This window comes from Nomascus leucogenys, chromosome 6 (genome assembly GCF_006542625.1).
Source record: "Nomascus leucogenys isolate Asia chromosome 6, Asia_NLE_v1, whole genome shotgun sequence".
NCBI lineage: Eukaryota > Metazoa > Chordata > Mammalia > Primates > Hylobatidae > Nomascus > Nomascus leucogenys.
Genome location: NC_044386.1, coordinates 7,132,201 through 7,156,900, shown reverse-complemented (window position 1 = coordinate 7,156,900; position 24,700 = coordinate 7,132,201). Strand labels below are relative to the sequence as shown.

Genomic DNA, 24,700 nt, shown 5'->3' with positions numbered 1-24,700 from the left:
TGGAAAATAGGAAAAAGAGACTGAGACACAGAGGATATGATGAAGAGATTCAACATACCTCTGATAAAAGTTTGAAAAAAGCAGAACAGAAAGACCAGGGAAGAGACAAAACACAAGGAGATATTGGACAATGACGTTGCAGACCTAGAGCGGATTATGAGGTCTGTAGTTGAGAATACACAGCTGAGTCTCAAAAAAAAAAGTCAGGCTGCACTTTGACACACGGAATCTACCGCCCATGATACAAAGAGCAAATCCTACAAAAACTCCCACTGAGACAAGGGACCAAGTGTATACAACAGTTAGATGGACAGGAGAGTTAATCTCATTCCCACAGAGGCCAGGAAATTATGGAATCCTGTTTTCAGAATGTTAGAAAAAATTATAAATAATCACAATGAGGAAAAGATAAAGACTTTTTAAAATACAAAATCTGAGTGGGTATATTATACACAAGCCCTCATGGGAAGGATTATAAAAGGAAGCATTTTAGTAATATGGAAACAGAGTCCAGAAAGGTGGAATGGTATTTGCAAAAAATAGTAAACAAATACAGTGTTTAACAAAAACAGGAATAAATATTGAATAATTTGAGCAGTTTAAATTTAGAAAAATTTAAACCATGCTAGTATGGACGATGAGAAAAATTACCAGACTCAGAGCATGGTCCTTGTATTGTTCAACAAGAAAGTGGAGATATTATTAATAATATACTTTGTTAATCATGTGTACATGTTACATGTTTTAAGGTAATAACTGAAAAAACAAACTAGAGCATATAAGTTCCAAGTCACTAGAGAGAATAAAAGAGAATAAACTCCAGGAGTCCAAAAGAAGGCAGAGAAGAAGGAAAAACAAGTAGAAGCAAAAAAGACACAAATTGGGTTTTAAAAGATTTTAGTAATAATTGTAATACAGGTAAATGGATCACACTTGTCAAATAAGAGAGAGAGAGATGTTTGGCTCAGAGAAAAGGACATAGAGCTACATGCTGTTCACCAGAGACACACCTAAAACCTGTATCCTTTTCATTGACAAGGAAAAGCTGCAAGTAGAAAGATGGAACAAGGAACACCAGGCAAATACTAACCAAAAATAAAACATGGTGGAGGGATATTGACAGGAGAGAAAACAGACTTCAAGGGAAAAACACTGCTGTGGGGTAGAAAGCTTTTCTATTAGCTGTGTGACCTACTTTTCCTTTCCCAAGGCGACCTCTCTATTTGTGCTTTCATCTCTGCCTGGAAGAACGTTGGTGGGCTGGCATCGTATTATCTCTGCTATCGAAAGCACAAGGTAACAATACTGAGAGAAAAATTTCTGCTGATACATTCTGGCATTTTCATTTGCTGTATCCAGCATATGCGTTCTAAAGGTGTTTTGGGGGTTGGTTTGTTTGGTGGAATTTTTGGTTAGAGTCATTCTGTCGTATTTATCATAGAAATGTAAGTCTGCCTCAGGTAGTTTAGAAAGTTAAATCTGACTGTGAATGTGCACTTATTACTATTACTGCTACAATGACAACTAGTACTATTTTTGATTGCTAATTGTAACGAAAATGGGAACTTGAATCTCTTATTCTAGTCTTAGCTTCTGCCTAGATAAAATGGATTATTTTCATTATAAAATAAAATAATGTCTGAAAATACTTTGAAAGACTATTATATGTATAAAACATTTTGTAAAGTATTATTATAATACTGAGTACTTTCTTACTAGATTATTTTAATCTAAATACAATTATAAATTAACTTTAAAAAATTATCAAATGTCTTTTAAGATGAATTTACACTTTGCCCAGAACCCAGTTTTAAATAAATGGGACCAACAGCTGAAAAACATATTTTAGGAAACTAGAGTAGAGAAGAATAGGAATAGGTACTATGTGAGGTTACCATGACTTACCAATGTGATTTTGATCAATGGGTGCTGAGTAGTCACCACAAGGCACCTTTGGTGCCATGATGTCCATAAACATGGGCATCCCTGCCTAGTGCTGGGCACCGTCTGCCTGTGACTCACCCCATACACAACCTGGCACCCTCTGCAACCTGCCTCTACCATAAGGTTCCAAGGCTTGATTCCAATTCCAGCTCCAACATCTACTTGCTATATACCACTGGGAAGGCAAGTTATGTAGCATCTGTGAGCCCCCGTTCTATTAAACTGTCAAGTAGATATTACCCGCAAGGGCTCTTGTGAGCATAAATGAGCCAGTAGAAGCTAAGTGCCTAGCAGAGTAAGTAGGTATTTTTAATACAACATTTACTACTTATAAACTGTGATGAGGCTGGAATCAGAACCACTCATTGGGATCTTGCTCATCATAAATAGTTTGGATTTATTCCAAATGTTCTTACCCAAGGATAGGAAACCTTTGCAGACCTCATAGTCATTGCGTTCCTGATTCTACTCCAAAGCCTACATTTCCATCCTCAAGAGGCCTGATTACAGCCTCTTCAGCATTATTTTGTGTGTGTGTGTGTTGTGGGGGAGGAGGAAACGTTTATTTTAAATAATTGGAAATAAAAACTCACTTAAGTGGATGGCACCTTTGGAGTCCTGGGTCCCTCATCCACAAAATTAGAGGCTGGATGAGGTTATCTCTAGGTTCCCTCTCACCTCTTGAGTTTTAAATTCTGAAATGCTAAGTAGCATCTGATGTAGAAAGCATTTCAGAGTCAAGGAATCATGGTGAATGTGAGCAAGAAATTTCAATGCAGTGTGATGAAGGCCACCGACTCACCATCCCTTCTCTCATCCACACATTCCTTTACACATAGAACCCACCCTCCTGCTAGGACATCTGGAGAAGGTCCCTTAGGGCACATCTTTCTCTGTCTGAGAATAGTTGGCAATGGTGAGATGAAGGGGCTGCTATATGGGCCTAGGAAGGCACCTGAGGCAGAGGTGTCTAAGGAGATCCAACAAGTGAGAACATCAGGATGCCAGGCCCAGATGCAGAAGCTGGGAACCCGCCAGAATGCGGAGCAGGATGCCGTGACTGTGAGCTGGAATCAGAGCTTTGAGTTCGGAAGGAGTCCAGTTGGGGTGAGAATGGGGGTGGAACGTTTTCTGAGCAGTGGTGCCAGGAAACAGCACTTGGGTGCAACCCAACATTCCTTCAAGCAGACTGATATTAAATATTTATCTTGTGTTTCAAGTGCCCGAAGTAGTACAATGAACAAAACAGGGCTGCAGTGAACTCGCTGAAGAGCTTTCCATCCACAAGAATAAAAGTAATAACGCAAAATGGGAATCCCAGCCAGCCAGCACGAGGGGAGCTGGTGGGGCAAAGGCGGGCTTTTCAGAGTTGGATTATGAAAGTTAGACAATAATTTCTAACCGAGGAGACAGCTGGAGGCAGGTCAGAGTCAAGGAATCACGGCATATGTGAACAAGGCATTGTGATGTAGAATGATGAAGGCCACTGACTCACATTCCTGCTCTCATCCACGTGATCATTTACACGTAGAGCCTGTACCCATGCTGGGACATCTGGAGAAGGTTCTGTAGGGGACACCTAACTCAGCCTGAGAAAGGTTGGGCTCCATGAGATGAGGGAGTGCTAACCAGAGCCGGATGACAGGAGAAAGTAAGAAAGGACCCCATAAAAACACTACAGTACAAGGAACTCTATATATTCAAGGAGAAACAAACAATTTAGAGGTCTCAGTGAGATCTTATATGATGGAGGCTAAGCTACATGACACAGATTGTCAGTCCCACGGTGTAAAAAGAAGGGCTTGGTGCAGGAGTTGGTGCAGTTTCAAGGTTTCTTAGAAGGTGCCCGGTGGCTGGGCCCACCCATGTGCAGAAGAACTGAGACCTGGGCAATATGGGGGTAGCAGGGAGCCAGCATGGGGCATGCCTCAGGTGGGAGTGAAGGGGCCAATAGAGGCGAGGGCTGGGCTTCTCACAGAAATAATGATCACAGAAAAGAAACGCCTGCCATGTGTCTGAGAACACGTCACTGAACAAATATCTGTATGATTTTTCTATCAACAGGAAAAAATCTGCAACTCATCATTATCACCCTTATTTTCTTTTTGCCTATTTTGATATTTTTCTACCTTTTTATCAAGGCCACTTGTAAAACAAGCAATCAATTTGATTTATTGGCATTATGCTTTTTGTGCAACAGAGAATGACAGCGGCAAAGCTCTTGGAAGAAAACATTAGCCAGGCTGACCTCTCCTCAGCTTCCTTTATGAAGTATTACATTTTATGTTAATTCTTCATACGGAGAACTGAAAGCTGGTATTAGAGCACAAATACTGCCTTTGGCACTGAAGTTTTCAGAAAGTTACCATATGTTAATAGAAGGTAAGTTTCGGGTATTAAGTACTCTTTAATAAACTCAGTATTTAATTCATAATAAATGCAAATCATTATAAAACCTTACACAACTGGGAAGCTATTAAGAAGCCAGGGAATGAACACTTAGGAAGCGACAATGTTTCTCCATGACCACTGTGGAATATTTGTGATGAGCAGTTTTTGACTGAATTTGGATGGCAGAGTGTGGAGTACACTTAAGCCTTCTTAAATTGGCTGTACACCAATATATTTGATATTGCAAATTTAAAAAATCCTTAAAGAATGGTTTAAACAGTAAAAAAGGACCTATTATTAAAGCGAAACGAATTCCTTCTTGATTTTTTTCACGGATTACATCCAAGGAGGAGGAATTGCAGCTGGCCACTAGGGGGAGCCTCATTCACGGATCTTAGGGAATCAAGTTTAGGAAGACCAAGTGTCGTCACGTTTAGGCTTCCTGGGCACTTTGACACCATACAGGCTTCTTGTGAGGAGGAGGTAAGCACCAATTTATTTGTAGCCTTGAAATCGTCCCTTTGTGATACCACGGAGTCAGAAAGAACTTCCTAGCATGTGGCCTGTGGAGGCCAGGGTCCTGGGAAGCTCCAGGGATGGGAGGGCAGGAGGAGCTGTGGATGTCACCTTGACAGCTTACCGGGGCCTCAGGCTGGCCACAGGAGGAGCTATGGCAGGGGCAGCAGGGCGTGGGATTCCAGCGAGGCTGAAAGGGAGGCATCAGAGAGGAGTAATGCTTTCCCACAGACACAGCACAGTTGTTTCTGAGATTTTTTTTTCTGCCCCCAGCTCTATGTTTCTTTAATATAACAACTTAGACAGTAGAATGAAAAAGAGTCAGCTTGATACGTTAAATATACCGCATGCCCCCATATCCAAGACCAGATTCCCTGGGATAGAAAATGATAAATATGGCTAATAGGCACAATGATCTGAACTGACTTACACAGAAGTAGGTTGGGATTTCCAATGGAACCACCAATGATGGTGCCTTTGTGCCTTTCCACCCGAGGGATGATTCCGGGAACAGAAAACCAGACTTTTTTCTACAATAATGATTTTCAAACTTTGCCCAAGAGTTCCATCAGGGCCTTTCAGAGTAGATTCATATTAACCAAGGGTCCTCCCTCCTCTATACAGCCCACAATATCTTCAGGGGGTTTCAGAGAATGGAGATGGTATGTGGGCATTTGGGTAAAGCAGAAACCACAGTTCCATTTTTGGAAGAGCTTTCAATACAATTTGAAACATCTAAACTATCATACAGTAAATAAAATCCACACAAGTTTGCAAAGGTATAAGGCACAGAGGGCAAAGTGCTTACAGTCGACTGCGGAAAGGCAGAGACAAGCTTTGGAATCTTAACCAGCCTTGGCCAAAGGCCTTCAGTACATCAGACTGGAATGCAATGGACAGCTTGGGGGTCAGAACTGCCGCTTTTCAGAGCTTTTGAAGGGAGTATGAGGATTCTAAGAGGCCACTATTGCACTGTCCTGATGTTGTTGCTAGCAGTAGTAGTGTGTTTTATGAAAAGCAAAACAACATTGCAATAAAGCCACAGATGCAAACTGTAAACCCGTGCAGAATGAGAAAAAATTCTTTCATAGACGCCACAATAGTCCTGAGAGGTAACAGACAGACCACAAACCTCAGGAGGCTTCCTTGGCGCTGTCATCTAAATGCGTCTGTTACAGTCTAACCAGCAAAATAAATCAATTTTGACAATGTGAAAATATCTAGACTATAGTCTGTAACTGCAGAACTCACATAAAATGCATCCATTGAAAAATATTTTAAAGAACATTTCTATTTATTTTTTATAATAGATTATTAATTATCATGTTAAAAGTCTTATTAAAAAAATCTCTGAAGCTTCTCTTGAGAATGCCCATGGGGGCAAGGAAGAGAGCTGTTGAGAAGCTCAGAGTGGCCTCTCTGTCCCAGCTCATCTCCATTGAACAAAACAAAACAGTGGCTTATCTTCAGGGCCTTCTATCCCATTGTCTGCTTCCTTACAATGCTCTCATAGACTCATGGCCAGCTAGCAACACTTGCTTTAGACTTTCAATTTTAGATTTAATCTGTATATCCAGAACTAGCATTTAAACCTGATTGGCTTAAATTAAACACTAATAAAAGATATTTTAACATATGCTTTCTTCAACTACTCCAACATTTTATAGCTTGAAAGTGGATGTAGCAATGTATTAGGTTTACTTTTTTTTTTTTAATTTTACTTTAAGTTCTGGGATACATGTGCTGAACGTGCAGGTTTGTTACATAGGTATACATGTGCCATGGTGGTTTGCTGCACCTATGAACCTGTCATCTAGGTTTTATGTCCCGCATGCATTAGGTATTTGTCCTAACGTTCTCCCTCCCCTTTTCCCCCATGCCCTAACAGGCCCCAGTGTGTGATGTTCCACTCCCTGTGTTCATGTGTTCTCATTGTTCAACTCCCACTTATGAGTGAGGACAGACAGTGTTTGGTTTTCTGTTCCTGTGTTAGTTTTAATTCTCCTGTACACTGAAAGTTTCGTATTATACTTGCATTTGCTGCTATAAATACTCTGAAAACTTGGAGGAAATGAAAAAAATATATTGACAGAACCAAATAAGCAAGAATGCAACTTCTGATGTGACATCGAACGTTTTAAATCATCTTCGTATTTGCGTCTTGGTTGTGCATAAGCTGTCCCAGTCTATATTCTTGGTTATAGAATTGAAGGGTGCGTGTTTCCTTAACTGGGATCTGGAGTTCTTGAAGTGGTAAAGCAATAAGCTCCTTGTTTCAGAAAGTTTTAGGCAAGAAATCAGCTTTCATGAAATGAGCATACTTTTCAAAGAAGCGCCACATTTGAATACCTACCAGAAGCTGTCCAGCAAAGCAGACGAAGAGGATGAAGGCCAGCAAGAGAAACGCAGCCCCAAAGGAGATACCCAGGACGGACGTTCTACCAGGAAACAAAAAGCAGCAAGTCAGGGTGGAGATCGTTTCTCTCATTCTGGAAAGCTACCAGTAATACTTTTGGGTTAATGAGGACTTTATTAAATGTGGACTGCAATCCTTACTAAATTTTTGAGAAATAAAAATGGAGCTAAAATGCCACACACGTGTCCGTAGAAAAGGGTCCACACAGTGATGGCCAATCAACTTATTCTGACTCAATCAAACTGCCTCATAAGCATCAGTTCTTTATGAAGGATAAAGAATCTTTTTAAATGACTCGCTCATGTTCCTGGCAGTTTCATGTGGCACTTGGCCACATCCCCCATCTCTGTGGCCTCTTCACTGCCGTGAGATCCTGGCAGCTGTCGCCTTAAGGACAGCCTCAACTTGATAGCCTGGAAGTCCTCAAGTTCCACCCTTGTTCCTGTTGACCCAGGAGACATTGAGTCCTCACCCTTCCCAATCTCATGCAACCAGATTCAACCTATTTTGTTCAACAGAGATGCAGCAAAATGTGTAGCGAGGCTTTTTACCTGCTTGAGTGAGCCAATGAACTCAAAAGCATCCCATGATCATGTGAAAAACATGCCTACCGAGTTGCAAATCCTGCTGCTGACAGATTACAGGTTTATTTATAAGAATTGTGTACATATCCGAAAGGTCCCTTAAATAATTAAATAATTCAAAGCCTTTTAAAACTTAGTTTAATCCAAGGATAGAAGTTTCAGAGGTATAAAAAGGACTGAAGCACAGTGAATCATCAAAGATGAAATGCAAATGGAACATCCAAGGAGAGGTTGGATGGTGTCTGAGACCAAAATGGAACCTCATGCCAATGAGGTTGGCTAGAGACAGTGAAGAAACAGAAGATTTGGCTAAGAAGAGGAGTAACATCCAGAAACGATGTATGGGATGGAAGAACCAGATATAAGCCAGCCACAAGCTGACATCCTCCTGCAGGTGCACTCCTGTGAGCCCCACAGAAAGAGAAACAAATTGAGCAGTTAGTGCCCTGAGTAACGCTCCTGATGCTGTCATGATGAGAAGCCACCCTCAACTCTCTATCTCAGATACCTACTCCATTAAGAGAGATGACTACAGGGACACACATCAAACAACATCTACAAAAACTTGAGTTCAAACCAACAATTGGACCTGACCCAATCAATGACTTTTGGGCACTGAGTCATGTCCTGGACATGATTCACAATGCTTTCAAACACCTGGCTTGATAATAATATTTGTTCAGATTTTATGAGTGATGATAAGACTCTGCGAGAGGGTGTGTATATACCAAGTACACCTAGATTGTTGACTAGTCTCATGGGCCAGGCTCATGCTAGGCTCTTCTGACACAAAGATGAGTAAGATGTGATCCTGCAGCAGCGGGAAGAGTGCCAGCCCACATCTCAGAGCTATGGAGGGCGCTTGCCATTATCCTCATGACTAAAGGGGACCACAGTGATTCACCTGCTAGCTTTGATTTGCTATCTTCTCTTCTGTTTTACGAAGGAGCTCTGACAGGTTTTTTTTTGGGGGGGCACTATGCTCTCCTAGCTTTTTCTCGGTGTCAAGGTAATGCCAGATTCACAAGGCTGAGTTTAGAAACAACATTTCGTCTTTTTTTTTTTTTTAGGCCACAAACTGTTTAAATACTGAATGAATGATATCTTCTTGAAGGTTTGATAAAACTCAAGTAGAAAATTATCTGATGATGATGATGATGGTGATGATGATGATAATAATGACGGTGACGGTAATGATGGTGATGATGATAGTGGGTGATACAGTGATGGTGACAGGGATAGTGATGGTGATGTTGATAGGGATGGTGATGGTGATGGTGATGGTGATGATGATGATGATGATGATGGTGATGGTGATGATGGTGATGATGGTGACAGTAATGATGATGATGGGTGATGGTGATAGGGATGATGATGGTATGGTGACAGTGATAGGGATGGTGTTGGTGATGATGATGGTGATGGTGATAGGGATGGCTATGGTGATGATGATGGTCATGGTGATGATGATGGTGATGGTGATGATGATGAGGATGAGGATGGTGATGGTGATGAAGGTGATGATAGGTGATGGTGATGGTGATGATGATGAGGATGAGGATGGTGATGAAGGTGATGATGATAGGTGATGGTGATGGTAATGATGATGACGGGTGATGGTGACAGGGATGATGATGGTATGGTGACAGTGATAGGGATGGTGATGGTGATGATGATGGTGATAGTGATACGGATGGTTATGGTGATGATGATGGTCATGGTGATGATGATTGTGATGGTGATGATGATGATGAGGATGGTGATGGTGATGAAAGTGATGATAGGTGATGGTGATGGTGATGATGACGATGATGAGGATGGTGACGGTGATGAAGGTGATGATAGGTGATGGTGATGGTGATGATGGTGATGGTGATAGGGATGGTTATGGTGATGGTGATGATGATGATGGTGATGCTGATCAAGATGGTGATGGTGATGATGATGGTGATGCTGATCGAGATGGTGATGGTGATGATGATGGTGATGGTGATACGGATGGTTATGGTGATGATGGTGATGGTGATGATGGTGATGATGATGGTGATGATAATGATGATGGGTGATGGTGATGGTGATAGGGATGGTGATGGTAATGATGATGGTGATAGGGATGGTGATGGGGATAATGGTGGTGGTGATGGTAGTGGTGGTGGTGCTGATGCTACATCCTAACATCTATAGAGTACTCACTATGTGCCAAGTGCTATGTATATATGAACATATATATTTCACTTTATCCTCACAATAATCCTATACAGTAGTTAGTATTATTACCTCATTTTGCAAGAGAAACTGATACACAGGGAAGTTGAGGAACTTGCCTAAGTTATACTTCTATAACTTGCCTAAAGTTATACCTCCATTAAGTGATGTTGTCTGGATTTATGTCTACCCAGTTGTATTCCTGATCCAGGTTCTGTTTTAGAAATAGACATGTCACATTTCTGCTATGTTTATTGGTTCTGTTTCTTCAGTAAATTTTGAAAATTTTCCTAGAAAATTATCTATTTCATTTAGATTTTCAAATGTAAAATATTCTATACAATATTTTCTTATAATTTAAAAACTCTCCATATTTGTAATTTCTTATGCTTAATGCTATTTTCTTTAGATCAGATTTGTGAGGGTTTGCATGCTTTGTTGATCTTCTCAAGGAATAAGTTCTTGGTTTATTATTAAGGTCTGTTCTTTCCTTCTATGTTAATCAGTTTCTGATTCAACTTTTAAAAATTCCTTTCTTCTTCATTATTTAAACTTATATGCTTTATCTTGGATTGTCATTTATTAGAAAATCTTTTGTATTTTCTAATAAGTGCATTTAAGGACATAAATATTCCACTAGTTATGGCTTTTGCCAAATCCCACAACCTTTAATTCATAGCTACTCATTATAACTCTTTTCTAAAAAGCCTATACTTTCAATTTCCATTTTCTTTTAGTACTAAAAGTGACTCAGAAGTCTGAATTTTAAATTCCACAAGAATATTATTTTTGGTTGGTTCTTGTTATTTCTAATTTCATACGATTTCATCAGAGATTGTGGCCTCTCTTATTTCACTTTGACAATTTATTTTTCTTCTGGGATGTGACAAATATGCTCAACTGCTATGTCTTATGAATTTTTGAAAATTATATGTATTTTTTATGCTGGTAACAAAGTGTTTCTCTAAATATAACTATTGAAGGAACCTTATGAGTTAGCCAAATCCCTAATGGGCTGGCTTACTTGATTTGTCAATGTTAGAATATATTAACATTTCCAACTAGGAGTGTAGGTTTGTCCACGTATTTGAACATTTTAACACTTTCTGCTTTATTTATTTCAAAGAGATTCTGAAGTGCATAAATATTTATGACTGTTAAATTTTTGGTGCCTGAATCATAATAAAATTTTTTTAAATGCTGAATACCTTTCATTTGAATTCTTTATTGTCAGGAATTTATATTATTGATATTTCCTTTATTCTATAAGCTGTTTCCTGGAATAGCTATTCTATATTCTTTATTTCCAAACTTTCTCATTTTATTTCAGCTAGATCTCCTACACATGGTGTAGATGTGGCCTTGGTTTGTAGCCCCAATCTTTTAGCCTCTTTCCATGAATAAGACATTTTTATCCATTCACAAATATAAAATTTGTTAATATTTGACCAATTCTTTCTAGCTTATTTTCTTAAAATGTTGGGTAGAATTCACACACAAATAATCTGGGTATGAAGTTTCCTTCGTGGGAAAAATTTTTAAAACAAATTCAGTAAATGTAATAGATACATGCACAGTTAAATTTTCTATTATGTTTCAGTTTTTGGTAAGTAGTCTTTTCAAGAAACTCATTTTATCTAAATTGTAAATCTGTTTGGCCTCAAGTAATTTATGGCATTTCATATATATCCTGTTAATATCTGTAGAGTCTGTAGTGAGTCCTCTTTTTTCCCTTAAATTGTTAGTTTGGGTGCTTTGTGATTTTCTCTCTTTTTCTTTCTTGATCAATTTTGCTAGTGGTTGAGGAATTTTCAAAGTCTTTTTCAAAGAGCCATATTTTGGCTTTATTAATTTTCACTACTGATGGTTTTCCATTTTATTGATTTCTTCTTTTTAGTATTTATTCCTTTCTAATTGCTTGATTCTAAATTGCTCATCTTTTTCTGCTTCCTAAGATGGAAATTTGGACAACTGATTTTTAACTCTTTCCTCTTTTCTAATTTTAAAGCATTTTAAAGCTACAAATTCCCCCCTAAATTGCTGCTTTAATTGCAGTCCCACACATTTTGATACATTACATTTTGATATTTAAACATTTTTACGTTTCTCTTGTATTTCATATCTGACTCCTGCGTTAGAAGCATATAGTTTAACACTAAAATATTTGGGGATATTTTAAAATATTCTATTGTTAATGATTTCTAATTTGATTTTAGTGTGGTTAGATGTCAGACCATATGATTTTTTTTGTCTTCATATTTGTTTCTGTATTTTCAAATTTATGGAGATGCTTTTATGGCCTAGTATAAGTACTATCTTTGTAGATTAATGTTCCATGTGCACTTTAAGTAAACAAGTATTTTTCAATTCAGTTTAGTGTTTTATGAAACATTAATTAGTTTTAGGAAGTTGATAATGTTGCTCAGACCTCCTATATATTCCTATTGGTATAATAATAAGAATTAGAAAAGAGACACTAAATATCTAATTATGATGTAGATTTGTCTCATTTTTTTCTTTGATTTTGTCAGATATGCATAGGATGCTTTTATGGTCTACTGTAGGTTAAGTGCTTTCGTATCTGTCTTTTATAGATCTGTTATTAGGTATAAGCACATTTTATGATTTTATGCCTCCTGATGAAATGACCTTTTTATCATTACTCACTATCTATATTTATCTCTGTTAATATTTCTTGCCTTCGTAACTACTTTGTCTGATATTAATATATGTATAGTAGCCTCCTTGTGCTTATTGTTTACATCGGATACGTTTTCCATCCTTTCACTTTCAAGCTACCTAACTTGTATTTAAAGTGCATCTCTTGTAGAGAGTATATGGCTTGGTCATACTTTCCTTTGAAGTGTTTAGTCCTTTCCCATTTATAATGCTTGAATTTAATCTTGCCCTCTGGCTATCTATTGTTTATTTGCCCCATTGCTTTTATTTGTATAGTGTGGTCTGTTACATTTGTTGCTACTATTTCAAACCTACCATTTTACTATCTGTTTTATATTTGTCTCATTTATTTTTGTTTTTCTGTTCTTCCATTATTGTCATTTTATTAATTAAATATTTAAAAGTATTTTTCATTTCCTCTTGGCTTTTTAGCTATACTTCTTTTATTTTTAGTGATTGCTCAAGGCTTAATACACGCTTTCCTAACTTATCATTAGTTATTTGGCATTAATATTGTGCCACTTTAAAAAATACATGACATAACAATTTAACCCCATTCTCATAAGAATTCTCAGTATATGTCACATGTCATTGTTTTTGCATCAGATCACCTGTTGTCTTTTAGAGACATGAAAAATAAATACATTGTCTTTTATACTCTCTCATAAAGTAAGCATGTCCAATACTTTCCATTCCTTCCTTAGATTCCTGTTTCCTTCTGACATAATTTCACTTTAGCTTGAGGAACTTCCATTAGCATATCCTGTAGGTTTGCTGGTGATGAATCCCCTCTTTTTTTACTTGCAGAATGTATTTCATCTCGACTTTGAAAAGGAGTATTTGAATTGAATGTTTAATTCAGGGTTGATCATGTTCCTATCATTGGTTTAAAGATGTTCAAGTGTCTTTTGCTCTCCAACATTTCTGATAAGAAGGCAGCCATTTATTCTGTCATTGATCCCTTGTATGTAATGTCTTTTTTTTGTGGATGCATTTAATGTTTTTCTTTCTTTTTTCCCTTGGTTTCCAGAAGTGTGACTATAATATGCCACATGTGGTTTCCTTCATATTTATCCTGCTTGATGTTCATAGAGATTCTTGCCTTTGGAGAGTGATGGATTTTAACAAATTTAGGAAAATTTGTCACTAAGTGTGTTGGTAATTTCTTGTTTGCTTTCAAGTATATTTCTATCCATCTCTTAAAGACTTCATTTCACAGACTCTTTGTCAAATGTTTCTAGCTAGTTTGGCCGATGAGAACTGGTGGGAGACTGGAAGGCAATGGAAAGAGATTGGGTATTTCTCTTACTCTCTACTTAGCAGCCATTTTCTGAATGGCCTGCAACTCCTGCCTTTTCTAAAGTTCCAGATCCTTGTCAAACAACACCTTACCTTCATCTAGCTCTAGCTTTGCATGGTTCTAGCATCTGAAAGAAAGCCCAGAAGCCTGGGTTTCTGACAACAACACCTCTATCCTGTTTCCTTACAAGTCTAGAGGTGGTAGAAGGTTTCTTCTGTTGCTAATATCATGGCTACTATACTATCCCCTATTTGGTTTATCAGCTTTTCTGTCATTCTGTAAATACTTCTTTTTATTAAACTCCCTTTCAGAAATACCTAAGGCAATTTGTTTTCTTTATTGGAGCCTAATCCATTAACTAGATAAAGCTTTCTCTGGGCACTATAATATCATTAATAGTTAGGTGGAAACCTAGGGAAGAACTATAAGAGTGACTTCTCTAAATTCCTTCCTTTTTTCTTTTGAAAACAGCAAAAAAAGTTTGTACTGGAAGTATTTAGCATTAGAAGTATTGAGCAAATATGTATATATTCCTTGGGTTATGCCATACTCTAATATTTTTTATAAATGGAACAAGGGATTATGGAATTATATTGGCCTTCAATTAAACACATATCAACTGATTTAGAGATAATTATGTGTTAATCTACTAACAAATCATAAGGTTTATTTTGTGAATCAGAGTTTAAATAATGGATTCTTTTACTACAATGAATTATATAGGCCTTTGTTTCCTAAAATGCATTTCAATGTTTCTTTTTTTTGAATAATTATTCCACTATGAAGAGAGTTGATGAGACATTCTGAAGTCAGATCAAATAGACTTGAAAAACAATAAGGGTATTAAAATGTGACTCTTTCTATTTTATAATAATATGCTGGACACAGTGAAGAGCATCCCAGAAGAGTTGTTAACATTTTTTTATGAATGTATCTGATGACCACTACTTACTCCTTCCTCAAATGTCAAAATCTATTAAGAGCTGATAAAAGAATACAGTGTTACTAATACAGCTGACTATCTGTTTTTGATTTGCTGTAACGTATGACGTGCCCATTTAAGCAGGGATGATCATTCTTAAAAGTATGTTGTGACACACAAAACTGACTAAAGAAGAAATGAAAAATATAAATAGGCTTACCTATAAAAAGTAAAGAGATTAACTTAGTAATTAAAAAAATCTACTTACAAAGTTCATGTGCAGATGGCTTCACTGGTAAATTTTCCCAAACTTTCATTTAATTTTTAATTTTTTTTTGAGACAGTCTTGCTCTGTCACCCAAGCCGGAGTGCAGTGGTGCAATCACAGCTCACTGCAGCCTCTACTTCCCGGGCTGCAGCCATCCTCCTGCCTCAGCCTATCAAATAGCTGGGACCAATAGGCCTGTGCTGCCATGCCTGGCCAATTTTTGTATTTTTGGTAGAGATGGGGTTTTGCCCCTTTGCCCAGGGGTTTTGCCATGTTGTCTAGGCTGATCTCAAATTCTTGAGCTCAAGCAATCCACTTGCCTCTGCCTCTCAAAGTGCTGGGATAACAGGTGTGAGCTATCATGCCTGGCCCAAAACTTTGAAAGAAGAATTAATATCCATTTTTTACAAACTCTTCCATAAAATGGAAGGGAAGGGAACAGTTCTTAACTCATTCTGAGGCCAGTATCACCCTGACACCAATACCAAAGACATCACAAAAAAAGTAGAAATCAGTATCTCTTATGAATATGGATACAAAAATCCTTAACAAAATATTAGTCAATTGAATCCAGCCACAAGTAAAAAGGTTTATATATCAATACCAAGTGGGGCTTACCTAAGAAATGTAAGGTTGCTTTAATATCTGAATATCAGTCAACCTATTAGTAGATCACATTAATAGAATAGAAGAAAAAACACATTATCATCTCAACAGCTGCAGAAAATGGATTTGACAAAATCCAAACTATTTCACAATGAAAACACTCAACAAACGATTAATAAAATGGAATTTCCTTATCTTAATAAAAGGTCACCATGAGAAACTCACAGCTAACATCATACTTAATGGTGAAAGGCTGAATGCTTTTCTCCTGAGATTGAATAAGAAAGGATGTGTGCTGTGGCTACTTCTATTTAACTTTGTACTGGAGGTTTTAACCAGGGAAATTGGGCAGGAAAATAATATAAAAGGCATCAGACTGTAAAAGAAGAAGTAAAACTATCTTAATTTGTAGGTGATATGGTCTTGCATATAGAAAAGTATGTGACAACCTGAGATTCAGACTTGGGGTGGCTCAAACTCTCACCAATATGCTCAACTTCAGGCTGTTCAGTATTCTAGTCTGTGGCATACTGGCATTTATGTTCAGATGGACCTCTCTTCCATCTGAGTTCTTATGGACTTAATGCTTCTGCCCCCCAAAATCCATCTGTTGAATTCCTAACCCCCAATGTGATGGTATTAGGGAAATGGGGACTTTGGGAGGTGATTGGGTGATGAAGGTGGAGACCTCATGAGTGGCATTAGTGCCCTTATGAGAACTGGCTACAGAACTAGCTATTTCTTTCTGCCATGTGAGGATACAAGGAGAAGACAGTAGTCTGCAACCTGAAAGGGAGCCCTCACCCAAACCCACCCATGCTGGCACCCTGATGTCAAACTTTGGCTTCTGGAACCACGGCTTCTAAATTTCTATTGCTCTTAAGCTACACAGTCTATGGTCCTTTGTTAGAGAAGTCCAAATGGACTAAGACACCAGGGAACAAGAAATACTGTGAGAGAAAGTAACGGTTGGTCAAATGCTCTTAATTATAACCATTTATCCTGCCTGTTCTGTCAAAAGCATGTTCAGGTCCATTAAGTATACCAAGATGTTGGTGTAACTTAATCAATTTTAATTAACAGCCCAGTTGCAAAACTGCTTCTTTTTAACCCTGAAGCATAACTTATTATGTACTTACTAAAAAACAAACTTGAGTCTTCCCTGTCATGAGGCAAGAAAAATTACTTTTAGTGTTTATTTTTGACTTTGGTGCTTTACTCAAGTGCATTGTTATGGAATATGGAAGAGGCTGATTCTGGACAAGGTCCTTTTTCCTTTCTGCTTTTTTTCCCCAGTCAATGAATTGCTTAAAGGTGGCCCCGACAGGGGTGAGAAACACATTTGTTGATGAGATAAGTCCAGTGGAGACACACATTCCCCTCAAAAAGCCTACGAAATGTATTAATTACAAGCCATCTCTCTGGGTAAATAATGATGTCTTTGGCATTCTATTGAATGTCATGACTTTCACGGACTCTTTCCTGGTTGACTTCCCTTCCCTTACTTCCTCCCTAAAGCAAGCCTCTCATCAGCTCTCCACTCACATCTGTTGCGTGGGATTCAGTCAGGATGATAAGAACCAAAGGAAGCAAACTTTTCTTTTAAAGTTAGCATGAAATAAAAATTCCTCTTTTTTAAATGATAGAACTTCAAAATGAAAGGAAATTCAGTAAAAAAGAAAAGAAGAAAGAAAGAATCAAAAGTTGAAACGAAGAAATGGAATTTAAATGTTCATCACCATTACAGTAGTCTTTCTCTGATGAGAGGACTTAGCTTTGAGATGTTCTGGACACTTGAAGGTTCTGAGATGTGGGAAAGAAAAAAGAGATGATTTTTGGCCAAGTAAGAAGAGTTCTACCTTTACAGCAATGATAAGGGCTGAAGGTGTGAATTTTCAGACACACTGTATTCCCCAGAAAGTACAGAGTCGTCTCTTCCTATACCCTCTACTTGGGGGAGCTCATCCCGTCTCTTGGATTTAAATACTACATAGGTGCAGGTTTTTCAGATTGTATCTCCACCCAGCTCTATAGAATCTATAGGAGCTATAGGGGGTTCAATGGAGGTTCTATAAATTCTATAGGTCACATATTCCCTTTTGTCTGAAACTCTAGCACCTGATGTGTAACAGGCACATGTATCTAATGTACAGAACTGAGCCCTTGAGTTTGCTCTTCCTCCCCAACCTGTGCCTGCCCCAGGATTCTCTCTCTGTAAATGGCAATATTTTTTCCAGTTGTTCAGGACAAAATAAAACAAAATTAAAAACCCTGCAAAATTTACTTTCTCATACTCCTTATGTCTAATCCCGCAGCAAGAATTGTCTATGTCACACTGTACAACCTATCCCAGGATTTGAACACGTTTTACCACCTCTAGTATTGAGTGTTGAAATAAGTAATGAAACTGATATTAGAGATCTAAGTAGACATAATAATTCTAAGATATTTAACATTATAATTTGGTTTATTAATTTTTCTTAAGTGAAACATCATTATTCTTAATTTTTCTTGGGCTAATGAAACACATGTTATTTACCTAAATTGTGCTAGAAAAAAATTCATCCTTGTTTTAACAGTTGCCCTCATGACTGGTTAAACATAATCCATTTAGTCCGGCAGATAATATGAATGAAACTACTTAAAAACAATGAAAAAAAATCATTTTTGGTCTTTGAAGGTAGCTCACATTTCTGATAAAGTTATACTACAGGGCAGACAGAGTGACAGAGCAGCTCCAAAAAGAGGAGTCAACCAATAATTTAATTCTATCTGTTCAAATTCTGAGACTAGAGCCAGATTCAACAATTATAGGCTGAATAAGGATGACGTTGGGCTCCATTTCAGGAAAACACCTCCCTTTACTGGTCCTTTCCGGGTAACAAATTTCTCCATTATTAGTTATTCATTCATTCATTTACTCACTCACTCATTTAATTATTCTTTCCCTTTTACAAAAACACATGAGGCAATTTACCACAAAAAAGCTAAACAAACGAAACAAAGCAAAAGTATAATTAATGAGTTAAGAAAACAAGTCAGCAGAAGTGAGAAGCACTATTATTCTAACAAAAATGCTTCATAAAATACAGCAAAATGGTTTCTTTAAAGAGATGAGATAATAGGCAAGAAAGAGAGATTTGTAGTACACAGAAGATATTCAAATGCAGACTGCTGAGAGGTGCTGATGCTAAACGACCCAGGAGAAACCAGGGGCTAATACCTGCTCTCGGTGTAAGATTGATATCTACCCAAGGGAGGTGATGCTCCCAGGCATTTGACTAATATGAAATTAGAACTGAACTCTTGAATAAAGGCAGGGGCCCTGAAGGGCTGTCCCACCAAGGAACAAGAAACAGAAAAACTCTCCACCAGTCTGGTAATTTTTAGGGAAGATGACTATCTGACTGGGGCCATAAAGAAAAGGTCAGTTTTGAAAATTGGGATCACCAATCTCGCTCCATGCCAATAGGTGTTACCCAAATTCACTTGACCTCCTTAGTGCAGGAACCTTAGTTTAAGGATTTAATAAAATATTTTGACTTGAATTGGTGAATCCCAGAGATATCTGGCAAAAATACACTAAAATCTATCCCATAGTGATGCCATTACAACTCAGAACATACAAGACTACCGTGGACCCAAATCATTGCTGTTGATGAACATACAGACAAAATTACAGATAATACAAGGACAGACTTAACAGATAGACTAAATGGCAGAATCACATATTTATCAACCCTAAGGAACACAATAAAATAAGTGATACTTCCACCAGGCACAGTGGCTCACACCTGTAATCCCAACACTTTGGGAGGCCGAGGCAGGCGGATTGCTTGAGGCTAGAAGTTTGAGACCAGCCTGGCCAACATGGCGAAACTCCATCTCTACCAAAAATACAAAAATTAGCTGGTGCAGTGGCAGGTGCTTGTAATCTCAGCTACTCGGGAGGCTGAGGCAGGAGAACTGCTTGATCCTGGGAGGCAGAGGTTGCAGTGAGCCAAGATGGTGCCACTGCACTGCAGCCTGGGTGACAGAACAGAACTCTGTCTCAAAATAATAACAAAAAAAATAAAAGAAGTGATATTTCCATATAATACGTTTAAAATCTCCAAGTAGGCCAGGCGTGGTGGCTCATGCCTGTAATCCCAGCACTTTGGGAGGCCAAGGCAGGCAGATTTTTGAGGTCAGGAGTTCAAGACCAGCCTGACAAATATGGTGAAACCCCATCTCTACTGAAAATACAAAAATCAGCCGGGCATGATGTTGGGCACCTGTAATCTGAGCTACTCGGGAGGCTGAGACAGGAGAACTTGAACCCAGGAGGCGGAGGTTGCAGTGAGCTGAGATTGTGCCACTGCACTGCACTCTAGCCTGGGTGACAGAGCGAGATTCCGTCTTAAAAAAAAAAAAATCTGCAAGGAAAACAAAACTCCACAGGCAAAATATAAAATTATATATACAAAAAGGTTAGGGTTTCAGAACAACATAGACTTCTTAAATATGAAAACAATAATCATAAAGATTATAATCTCAATGTTGGGTGAAGAATTTATCAGAATGCAGACCAAAGAAATAAAAAAGTAGAAACTGGGAGGAAACATGAAAAGACCTGGAGCCCAGGATGAGAACACAATATGCAGCTACAAGAACTCCAGAGGAAAAAACAGACAATTGAGACAATCGACAGCAACATGTAAGAGATAGAGGCAGAGAATTTTCCAGAACTGAGCAGAGATGTGTGTCCTCAGATTGAAAAATCAAACCTAGTCACTTAGGTTGATGAAAACAAATACACTTATGGAAACAATATAGTGAAAATACCGCCTCCCGACCCCCAAGCAAAAAAGATCCCTAAAAGCACTCAGAGAGGAAAGACAGACTCCCTAGAAAGGAATGTAATGAGACTGACAGAAATACTTCATTACAAAAATAGAAGATGTAATGCCACAGAGTAATGTCATCATAATTCTGAAGGAAAATAAAAGTTAACCTAGAATTTTATGCCCAGTTAAACTATTATTCAAGAACTGTGAAATAAAGTAGATAAAGAAATTTTAATATAAACAAAAAAGGCAGCTATTGTTACTCACAGACTCCCCTTCCAAAAACCCTAACAAATCATATACATCACCAAAAAAATAAATAAATAAATTTGAAGAAACAAATAATTTTTAAAAAGCATTGATGAGCAAATTAATTGGTAAAGAATGTGGTGGATTTAAATAAACATTGACTATAATTACTGTCAGAGCTAAAATCCTAGGAAATAATTACATTGAAGAGAGATTATGAATAACTTTAGAATGTATTGAATTAAGCATAAATGTTAAAATTCAATTCACAATTGCCAAGACATGGAACCAACACAAGCATTCATCAACCAATGAATGGAAAAATGAGATGTAGTGTACATACACGATGGAAAATTACTCTGCCATAAAAATAAAAGAAATAATATTTTTTGCAGCAACTTGGTTGGAGCTGGAAGCCATTATTCTAAGTGAAATAACTCAGGAATGGAAAACCAAATACTGTATGTTCTCACTTATAAATGGTAGCTAAGCTGTGGGTACGTAAAGGCACACAGAGTGATACAATGGACTTTGGAGACTTCAAAAGGGGAAGGGTAGGAGAGGAGTGCAGGATAAACAACTACATATTGGGTACAATGTGTACTACTTGGGTGCTGAATGTACTGAAATCTCAGATTTTACCACTCTACAATTCATCCATGTAACAGAAACCACTTCTATCCCAAAAGATATTGACAAAAAATATATAATATTAAAAACATGTAAATATATAATACATATTCTAAATAATAATTATGTTTTTATTCTTTAACAGTAATATATATTGAAATTTTAATGATAATCATTAAAAGAAAAATGTACATGTTGTATATTCTATCAACTTTAATAGTAATCTTTAATGAAAAATATATATATACTTCCTAACCAGTAAAAGAAATAAAAGAATAAACAGGCTGCTCTGCCTATGGAGTAGCCATTCTTTTATTTCTTTACTTTCTAATAAAGTTGCTTTTAATTTACCATAAAAAAGAATAAAAGAACTTGATCAATCCATTAGAAATCAGAAAAAATAGAAAAAAGGACCAAAGAAAAGCAAGGTAAATAAAACACAAAATAAAATGGTAGAAGTGGGTCCACACACATCAGTTATAAAATCAAAATACAGATGACAAAATAAATATAGAAGAAATTAATATAAAGATGTCAAATTGAATAAATAAAACCAAAATAAAAACAGGTACTGTTTAAAGGAAGCATACCCAAATAATAACAGTCTAGAGGGTGGAAAATTGTATCTACAGTAAAGAGCACACAGGGTAAACATTTGCAAAAGTCTGGATTGTGGACACCTGTGTGTTTATTAGATCATACTCTGTGCTTTTCTGTACCTTTGAAGTATTTCCTAGCAAGATTTTTTTAAAGAAGAAGAAAAAAATGAAGATATTAACATGAAAGAAAAATGAAGAAGTCACAGAACAAGAAGCCTGAGGCTGTTACAGCAAGTGCAGGTCTGGGAGCTCCATTAGATGAGGCCGTGGATTTTCCTTAGAGCAAATGCAACCTGTGTGCACCCACAAAAATAATGCGTGATGAAGCTTGAGAGAATGAACGTCCATGGGTCCTCATAAAGATGCAACACCACAGAAGAGAGACAAGAAAATCAAAGCCAAGCCAGCAAAGACATGACAACGATGTGTTTCTTAAAAGTGAAATCCCATGAAACGTTTTTCCTGGTTCCTGGAAGTCTTTTTGTCTTCTTTGGAGGCATCTTTTAAAATGCCCCCAGTCACTCTCCCCACCCCCAGCACCTCCCAGAAGGAGACAGATCCTGTATTACTTATAATGTAGAGAATATAGAAATGCTCATCCAATAGGAAGATGTAGAAAAATTAATGAATCTATCTATGTAAGAGTAACAATGAGGACCCATTCCCTGGGTAATATTTATTTCACATATGTAGCTTTCAAAATGCTTTTCTGCTCTACCAGTCTATAAGCCAGTGTGTACTGGGATGGCTGTTTCTCTCCAATACCATGGTACAGGCCTGACACTAAGGAGCTTAATTTGTTAATATTTGTTTGAATGGAAAACTGATATGTTAACACTGGGAAATTTCACTGAAGATTCTGTAAGTCCTGAAGAAGGGCTCCTTTGGTCCATGTATTACACCTCCAATTCATGGGAAGAGGAGACATCTACTGGAAATCCCTTCCATAAGGGAGCACATTGCTAAGGAACTGTACATACATGATCAAAACTCTCACCACTCTACAATTCATCCATGTAATCAAAAACCACTTGTATCCCAAAAACAGTTTTTGGCTATTTGGCTCAGTGCCCAGAAGAAAATCCTTTGAGGTACAGAGGTGGAGAAACAGACAACTTCTTTGTAGTTTGCCCAGCATGTTCGTGAGACAAAACGCTACTCAATCTAAGCAGTTTGAGTTGCCCACAAAGCCTGGCTGCACCGTGAGAGTTAAATGCAAGCACACAACTGAATTCTGCTAGATTGAATTCTACTAGATTTGACCTTAACAAAATAGGTTAAAAAAGAAAAAAATATATGATCAGAAGGAAAAAAATTCTATCTTAAAATTTCTTTCTATATCCCCAGTTATTAAAAGAAGGACAAGAATTTTCTTTAGATTGTAAAATGAGAATTAGCTTTCTTGAAGAAAGTCACCTGATTGGTCTTGAACTAATTAAGAAGGTGCAAGAGAAAGATGACCTAGGGATCATAAAGCGATTCGTTTTTCACCATTAAGTGGAACCAGAAGGAATTCACCTTGAAGCATGAAATGTGGTTTGCTCAGATTCTCCCATTTGTACCCACGTCTCTCCAGCGAGAGGTCGGCTGAACCTTGACCTATAACAATCAAAGACGGCTGCAGAGTGGATTTCAGAGAAGAGAGGGCCGTGTAATGCACAGAACTTGGACAAAATGGATGAGTGGGCAAGGTGTGTCTTATAGTGAAAGGTCATGCCCTTTCAATATAAGATAATGGTATTTGTTTATTAGAAACCACATCTGGGGATTGTACTCTTTGTGGGTAAAGTTTATTGGGCTACATTTCCAAGACTGTGAATCAGAGTAATACCAACACCAAAACAAGAAGGTTAAATTATTTTTTTAAATCCCTAGAAGTTTGAATCAACATGTCCACTTTGAAAATCCAACATTATGCTAAGGAAGACACATGTGGGCGACTTAACCTCCAAGGTCCTGGGTTACTCTCCCTTTACCATGACATGTTAAATCACCCCTCTGTCTAAACATTAGCATCCTTTCACACTTTTAAATATAACTAGCCTCCAGTGGAAAGGCACCCCAGGTGAGAATCCCAGTGGAAACCAGAAGTACTTACTTTGGCAGCACGAGAATCTGCACAATGAAGATGCAGAAGAATATGAGACAGGCACAAGTCACGTAATACTTGAACGCTGGCAGTGCTGTGGCCCGGTACTGTGGGGGAGAAAGGAACCTGTGAGTGACAGTTCTCCAAGAGAAGAGCTACACACAGTGCCCAGCAGCCTGGTTGTACCCAGAGCATGCACCACACTCAGAAATTGTGTAGATTGCAGCCAACGTGAGCTAAGGAGAAAGCCTGTTCATCACAGTAGTGAGTGCTTCCTTCCCCCACATGAACTGTGAAGGAGTGACTTCCAAGGACCACAGTTTATAAGTGGAACTGTTCTCAAACCCAGCTATAAGTAACTGAATCTCTCTAGTAAGGAGAGAGGCACCTGACCAGAAGGTTGAGTGAGTGAACTGTGAATCGTGCCTGTGCCCTGGGTCCCATGAGGGTCTGTTGTCTATAATTACTGAGGGAAA

At 37.9% G+C, this 24,700-nt stretch overlaps 1 protein-coding gene across 1 annotated transcript in view; it reads right to left on the bottom strand.

The window, feature by feature from the left end:
* The window catches only part of ADCY2 (adenylate cyclase 2), a 434,401-nt gene that overhangs the window by 77,073 nt on the left and 332,628 nt on the right, over window positions 1-24,700 (bottom strand). Inside the window, exons 14-15 of the mRNA XM_030813903.1 lie at window positions 24,234-24,331; window positions 7,205-7,289 (exon numbers count right to left, since the gene is read on the bottom strand). Of these exons, the coding sequence (XP_030669763.1) occupies window positions 7,205-7,289; window positions 24,234-24,331 (183 nt within the window). The remainder of the gene's footprint in view (window positions 1-7,204; window positions 7,290-24,233; window positions 24,332-24,700) is intronic.